The sequence below is a fragment of the Chelon labrosus genome (assembly GCF_963514085.1).
Source record: "Chelon labrosus genome assembly, chromosome: 11".
Lineage (NCBI taxonomy): Eukaryota > Metazoa > Chordata > Actinopteri > Mugiliformes > Mugilidae > Chelon > Chelon labrosus.
Window position 1 is genome coordinate 17,486,020 of NC_140344.1, and position 7,959 is coordinate 17,493,978.

Consider the following 7,959-nt stretch of genomic DNA (forward strand, 5'->3'; position numbering starts at 1 on the left):
GAGCAGTAAAAAACTTGCACACAGCCCCCGCACAACACACGTTACATTCGGCACTGAAAAGGGAAGAAAAAGTGAGGATAAGTGACAACAAAAGTTACAATACTTGTGATTTTTTTTTTTTTATTAATAACGTAGTAGTTAAAAAAATATTACAAAGATCTGCAGGACCAATCAAATATTTGGCACCTCATGCCATGATTGACAGTAGAGTACATATAATACGTCATCTTAGTTTACAATGAAATGGCTGCCTTCGGAGATTTTGTTGAAAATGCCTTAATCCCATAATATCACACTACTTTTCTGCTTTCTGCTGTTTGTAGAAACCAACTAAATGTGTGCAGAGGTATTTCTTGCTCTGTATTCGTTGAAATATCCCCCAACAAATTTTTACCAGACCTATATTCTGATAAGCTAGAAATTTTGTCTACCTCTTCTGGCAGTGTGTGCAATGACACAAACATGATTATGTCATTTGGAGGTGGAGAGCCATCACAAAACATGGTGTGACGGTGTGATAAGAGCAACAGAAGCTAAGCTAACTCACCATCCACTTTGATTAAGCGCCAACCAACATCTCAGCGTTGGCAATTGAGGTTTTAAGGTGATCAAAGACACATTAGTTTTAACAAAAAGCTGCTTTCCTGAGATCAGTGCACAAACGATGCTAGATTGCTAATGCTGATTAGCATCACTGTGGCCCTCGTTGGAGGGCAGTCAATGAAGAGAAGGGACTAAATATTAGATCATTGTCTCTGAGCTGTCAACATTTTTTTCTGAACTTTATTCTGAACGGAACTTTCCAAGCACGTCCCCTAAACGTATTGGTACCGGTGCATCAGTGTGAAAAAGTTCCAGACGTAAAACCGGTATACTGCAATACCTGACGCTGATCATCGTTGTGTGAACTTCTTGACTGTGACGGATGTTCATTCACTCATTTACTGTATATATAAAAGTCCGGCAGTGTCACTTCAATTTTTTATAACAGATGGTGTACAGAGGAGAACAATTCTGGGCAAAAACTCCATGAAGGCTACAGCTGCTTTGGAATTAGCCATCTGAGGGAAAAAGAAAAGTAAATTAAAAACTTGAATAACAGGATTAAATCATGTTTGACTGCCTTATCAATAGGGCATCGTACCAAGACTCTGCACCAGATAAGGATGATGTTTTTTAAGCACGTCATAGAAGGCTGCTTTGACCCTTGTCCCTCCTGAACGAAACGTCCTTTGATAGAGCACCCTCATTTTGTCCTGGCTCGTAGGTTTAGCATTGATCACTGCGTAGGTTTCACTGTGGACCATGTCTCCAAGCTCTTCTACTATTGCCAGTACCTCTGAGACGTCTTGTGTTAAGCTTGCCTGGTTCTTGTCGACGAACGTTGCTGTTTGTAATTGCAGAAGAATAAAAGCACATATCTATAAAAGCTTGTTTGTGATGTGTGAAATCAGTGCAGTATGATATAGAAATCATACACACCTTTATCTGCATCGGTCAGATTTTTATCAGGTTCACTGACAGGATTCTACCGGAAAGAAATGGAAAAGTATTACATTACATAAACTAACGAGAATGCACTGTTAATTTCTGTCAGTAACACTTAAGGGAATGAGGTCACTTAATTTATTTTCAACTTCCGGTGAGGCAAAGGACAAAGAGCATACCTGAACCATAAATGGTCTATGATCCACAGTATCGTGTGAATTTGACTGTTCTGAAAAAGAAAGAGAAATATCCACACGATGTTTCATTGTGGAAAGTCAGATATGAGTATAAGAATAAACAAACCTGACCCACGGCCAGCACTGAACAATCTACCTTGTGCCTGAGGAGTTAAACTGAATGACGCACTTTTGTCAGAATTCTGACTGGTGGTTGGTGAGTCCTAAAACAGAGAGGGAAAATAGTGTCTGTGAGCAAAAGAAGGAAGTTATAAGTTCTTCCTATAAAATAAAAGTAATAAATAAATGGAAATGTTTAATTTTCTGGAATTAAACTTTGAGTGGTACCAGTATTTTCAAGACTTGATGGATTGCGTCAGGAATTCCCTTCTTGTGCTTTGAGAGCACATTCTCAGTGACCTCTAGGCAATCTGAAATAAACCATGTTACAATTTAGAGAGTACAGAAAAACATAGTATGCTTTTGTGAAGTAAGAGTCTATTGAAAAGAACTTCCAAGACTATTTTTTATTCAAGAAAATAAAAAAGAGCAGAAAATTGTCTTAATGTTAACTCATACTTTTAAAGGTGGGCCTCATGGACGGTTCACTGTCCCAGCACATCTTCATGAGGTCAACCAGCTCTTTCAACCCCTCTGCCTTCGTTGGATCAATATCTTTACAGTCAGGTCTGTCCCCTTTAGGGATCCTCAGTTCCACAAGTTCATATGGTTTGTCTAAAATACAATGTGCAACACAATGAAGACATGAAGTAACATGTAGTTAGAAGTTTAGTTTAGTTTATTTAGTGTATTTCTTACAGATACCATGTACAAGATGCATTAATCACAGAGGAGAAGATACACTGATTTAGCAAATTTCTAATTCCCATCTGCAGTCCCAGGGCAGGTAGGATAGAAATATAGACACACACACATACAAAGATAAAAATTAAAAGATGAGAAAGATAGGAAACTGTTACTATGATAGGTTAATGTTGGCAAGATTGGGTGCCTAAATACACCTCATATGAAAAGGTACGGTAATCTAATTTTCAGATTATTTCAGAGTGTGTTCCATGTTTTTATTGCTTTAAAGGAGAAGGCTGATTGTAGCGTGCCCTTTCCCTCTTATGGTGGACCTGGTAGTTCTACCCATTTTTCAGCACAGGGCTGGACAAATCTTCTCAATGGAGGAGGTGCAGCATTATGAAAGATTTTGTGTAACAGACGTAAATTTGTGTACATTATTAAATTAACAAAATTGAGTAAATTGTGTTTAGGGAGTATGTCACAGATATGAGACTGGAGTGTTTTTTTGTCTAAGATTTTGATAGTTTGTTTGAGATGTAATTGGTTTCAGAGCAGTCTTATTTGTCTGTGACCATACTGGCATACAGTAGTGGAGATATGAAAAGAACAGTGTATTAAGGTATGTCTTAGATGCATCTACTGTTAAAGCGTTTCTAATAAATCTAAAATTAGCTAGGCTGTATTTCAGTGTATATGACATAGCTTTTTAATGTGTTTTTTAAAGCTAAGCGCTAATGGCGATATTTTGTCTTTTATCCGAACACATTGAGAGCGGTCAGATAAATAAGACTCAAACCAGTTTAACACATTTGTGGATAGATTGAATTGTATGAGCTTAGAGAGAAGCAGATCTAAAAATACAGCGCCCACCACCCATCCCTTGTCAAGACTGGACTTCATGACTTCAGTAAAGTAACAACATGCTGTTTCAGTTGAATGATTTGTTCTAAAACCAAACTGCATAGGATGTAACAAGTTTTGGGAATTTAGGTGGGCTTGCAATTGTTCAGCTACCACCTTTTCAATCACTTTTGAGACAGCAGGAAGTATACTGAGGGGTCTAAAAATACTGACTTCCCGAGGGTCAAGTGTGTGTGCGTGTCTGAAATGGGCATATAGTTTTATACATGGTTCTTAGTGTAGTTGTAACACATTATGAGAGAAAGAAAGAAAAAGATAGATAGTAGGATGCAACTTCATTACATAAAAGGCTAAAGACACAGACAAAGAAAATGAAATGACAGTAACATCCATTAAATGTACCTGGATATGGCTCTTTACCAGTGAGAATAGACCACAGAAGGATACCATAGCTGATCAAGACAGAAAGAAGGAAAATTATTTATTTTTCTTAGATTACATCTTCATATACAATACATTTTAACTATTTAGTTTTCTTTTAATGTTTACCTGTATATGTCGAAAGCACGAACAGGTTTATACGATAGTGAAAAAGCCTCAGGAGGCATGTACTTATACGAGCCTCCACGCACTCCAGTCGTTTCTCCAGTGCGTATCAAAGCACTAGTGGAAACCCGGGACAGACCAAAGTCTGCCAGCTAGATAAAATGAAAGACAATCAATAAATGACATTTAATTTTACATTTAATATAAAGTAAAGAGTTATGGCGGAGCACTTTACCTTGGCATGGAGATCATCATTCAGCAGCACATTGCTTGGCTTTAGGTCATGGTGCAAAAGGTTCTTTGAATGGAGGAAGTTCATTCCAAGAGCCACTTGATGTGCCAGGCGGAAGGCCAGTGGCCAAGGAGGAGGGCCAGATAAATCTGTCTGCAGGGTCTGAATAGATCCCCTTTCCATAAACTCCATAACTATTCCCCGTGTCATTCCTGATGCCTGATAAATTCCATAAACCTTGAGCACAAACTGACAAGAAGCTTTGTCCATGTGGTTAGCCTCGTCACTCAGCGCGTTCTCATGGTGCATGAAGAGGCTGGAATGAGATAACTGACCGCTGAAAGGAGAACAGAAAAAGCAAGAGGCAGAGGGACTACTTAACATGTTTGGATACGTATGAATAAAGAATAAAAAATAAAAAAAATAGTTTCCAAAAGAATTTACCCATCAGGCTGACGAATTAACTTAAGGGCCACGTCAAAGCCCCAGTCCTTGTGTCTGGCCTTGTAGACATCTCCAAATCCCCCAGAGCCAATGCGCTCCCTCTTCTCCAGGCTTTCATCAGAAACCGGCTCAAGGCTCAGCAGCGCCATCTGCTGCTGAACTCAGGTAGAAAACCTGCAAACTCTGTTAAATCTAATCAGATGACAGGAGGTGAGATTCTTTAAAAAAGGGAAACATAACTGGTGCTGTTAAGTGACTGCTTGTAAATACATTTATACACCCCCACTTTTTCAACAAGGTCATTTCATCCCCCCCACAGACTTTTTCCTAATGTATTAAACCGTTTGCCCGCAATGGCAGTGTACCAGCGTACTGAAATGGAGCGCACCTCAGACATGAAAACCCATTGGTCAAGTTAGATTGATTGACATCCAGCCAGCCAATCACAGCCATTTGACCAAGCCCACTAGTCCCGGCCGCCCGGGAAAGTAAACAGTAACATGCTAACACGTCAATCACTGCTGCAGATAGCGAACAGAGCAGAAGAATGAAACGGTAATTTAACAAGTTAATAATGTAGAATTTTCTCTGTAAATAACTAAACTACGTCTTGCTTTTTGGCATGTCAGCTAATATTAAGCAAGCCAGGTGGCAAACAAAGTTATGCAAGCCTAGTAAAGTTAATGGTAACTGACAGTTTTCTAGAGCCATCCACTGATTTTGATATTATTCAACATTATCATTATTCTTTTTGTTAGGAATGTCAAAAAGGGAAAATCAGCAGAAGATTAACTTATTTTTCCACTCAAGCTGTCATGTAATTAGGTGACAGGAGGGAAACAGAAAGCTGTCAATCCATAAATGCACTAATTCAACTTTATAGTAGTACATATTCTTGCATTAATGCCATGTAGGTGTTCATTTATGTAACTTAAAGCTATTTGTTGGAGCTTAAAACTTTCTTTTCAATGAAGAAAATCCCCCACATCAACTCATCCCTTTTACTGCTCTCAGAAACCAGAAAATAGAAATGAAGACAATAAAATGCAATAAAACTATTAAAATCTTAAATAATAAGAGGAATACAATAATAATATAGAGTACGATAAAGGCTAGGATGAAAGATTAGTTAAAACAGATTAGAACAACAAAATATATGTGAAATAATTAATAAAAAGCAGATAAAAGAACAACAAAAGAAATTAATATTTCCTCAACAAAATCAAGTCCAGGAGTCAGGACAAAGGAGAGAATGGAGAAGATGAGGGAGAGAACAGGAGAGAAGAGAGAGAGAACATAAGAGAAGAAAAAAGGGAGAACATGAGAGGAGAGGGAGGGAACACAGTGTTCTTGTCACTCACACTTATTCCTAATAAAACATAAATGAATTGCTTAATACCATGGTATGTGATTGTTTTGAATATCTTGAGTTATATAGTGTTGTGCTATATATTATATACAAAATTATTTGCATATCCTCATGAAGAAAATCTAGAAATGCATTGTATTAGTTTTGGAGACTGAAACAGGGGCCAAAGGTGGTTGCAGTGCTCATGTACTACCCCTAGAACCCCCCACACACACACACTTTTAAAATTGCTGCTCCACCCCTGGTAACTGCTGCTCACACTTGCACCATTGCTTTGTAGGCACGAGAGCACCAGCAAGTTTAACTTGCAGAGACACTGGCACATATTTTCCAGTAATATTATTGACCTCTTCTAATTCTGTTTACAAAAATAAAAAAATTACTCCTACTCACCGTATATTTCCTCAAGTTTGTCTACCGGAGATTCAAAGACTTTGTTTAGAACAAAGCTGTGGAAAGTGGTTAAACGTTTCCTGGTACTGCTCCCTGAGCAGCTTGGAACCGTTGAGGGGGTGGAGCTAAAACAGAAGTGAAACTAAAAAGCACAGACTGAATGAAGAGGAGGTACTGAAAGCTAGTATAGGGCCAACCTTTCCGGTGGGAGAACAAAAATAATTTGTTATTTGGTTGTGAAATAACACATTCAATTGAAGAAAAACTTAATTAAAATGTGTTTACCCCAAAACCCTAACTGCTGTTCTCTGCAAAGAAAATAACAGTAATGTTTAAAGGCTTGTTACAGCTCGAAATATACAATTGAGTCAAATTTAGTGATCATGAATTCCCTCCTTTTTTGTTACTATTCTTAATATGGCTGTAATCCATTTCTTTACTTCCTGTTCTCTACTTCCTGAAGTTGTAGCAAGCTTGTCCAGCGAGAGGAAGTTAGGATTTTTTTTTTTTTCCCCACAAGCATTCTTTGAATTGGTAGATGTGGTAAGAAAATAAAAACAGAATTGCGCAGGTCCCAAATTTCTGGTCTATGTATGCAATCAAGAATTTTTTCTGTGTGTAATCTAGTAAGTAAGCATAGCTGTTGGTGAACGTGTGCCTTGATATAAATGAGTGATTAAACACGAGGCAATGAAACAACTTAACTCAACCTTTGTTTATAAAGCACTTTAAAAGTAACACAGTTGGCTGAGGTGCTGCACACAGACATGAGAGCAGGTGAAACACATAAAAGAATTAGAAATAAAATCTCAAACTGAGTCAAAGCCAAAGAGAAAAAAATGTGTTTTAACAGAGGATTCAAAAACAAGAAGTGAGTTGACCTGTCTGATGTGCAAAGGCAAGTCGTACCACAGTTGCTTTTAGACAAGTTTGTTAAAGGGCATGCAAAAAGTATAACGAAAAAGAAAACTGAAAAAAAATATTGTAAGTTAACTTTTATTGTCCACAGCTGACACCCACAAACACACACACAATTATTCACACTAGACGCCGATTAATACATGATCTTAATATTTAAAGCTCAGCGGTCAATTGCACGATTTCTGACTCTTTATCGCTGCATTACATGCTGTTTAATGCACACAAAAAAACCAAAAAAAAAACAAAAGCCATGTAAAATAATAACTATTTCCAATGCAAATCATTCAGGCTAAACACAAAAATAGTAATAAAAAAACCCAAAGCAAAGGCATTGTTCTGTGTCAGACATAATACTGTGGATTTAAATCTTATGTTCACTCTTGCACATCGTATAAACAGCTTTCATTAAGCCAACTGAGGAGTATTCGCTCACATCCCATGCTGCCTTGCTGTTTCAGCTGGCATCGATAGGCGCGGTCTGCTCCTGCTCTCTGCATTTCCATTCCCCTCTCCCCTCCCTCTTCTCCACCTTCATTTACGCTCACCACGGTGTGGACCTCTCTCACCAGTGGCTGCTCTCCATGCGGCATCCCTCTCCTCCTTGCTGCCGTTTTCTTTATCCTCTATCCCGCTGAAACTGTCTGTCACAGTCTGTCTTCTTCTTTTCTTTTTTTTTTGCTTCTCTCTTTGACCTTGTCTCATGTTGATGATCTATGAAG

General features: G+C 38.2%; 1 protein-coding gene across 1 annotated transcript; it reads right to left on the minus strand.

Annotated features, from left to right (window-relative positions):
• Window positions 1–99: 99 nt before the first annotated feature.
• Window positions 100–6,556, minus strand: LOC311495566 (receptor-interacting serine/threonine-protein kinase 3-like). Its single transcript, XM_084555060.1, has 12 exons — window positions 6,320–6,556; window positions 4,558–4,749; window positions 4,117–4,450; window positions 3,885–4,033; window positions 3,738–3,787; window positions 2,244–2,399; window positions 2,013–2,095; window positions 1,822–1,888; window positions 1,668–1,717; window positions 1,483–1,528; window positions 1,145–1,387; window positions 100–1,061 (listed from the first exon to the last, which is right to left on the minus strand). Exons 2-12 carry the CDS (start codon window positions 4,704–4,706, stop codon window positions 1,054–1,056), a joined length of 1,335 nt encoding a protein of 444 aa, XP_084411186.1. The 5' UTR covers window positions 4,707–4,749; window positions 6,320–6,556; the 3' UTR covers window positions 100–1,053.
• Window positions 6,557–7,959: the final 1,403 nt, after the last annotated feature.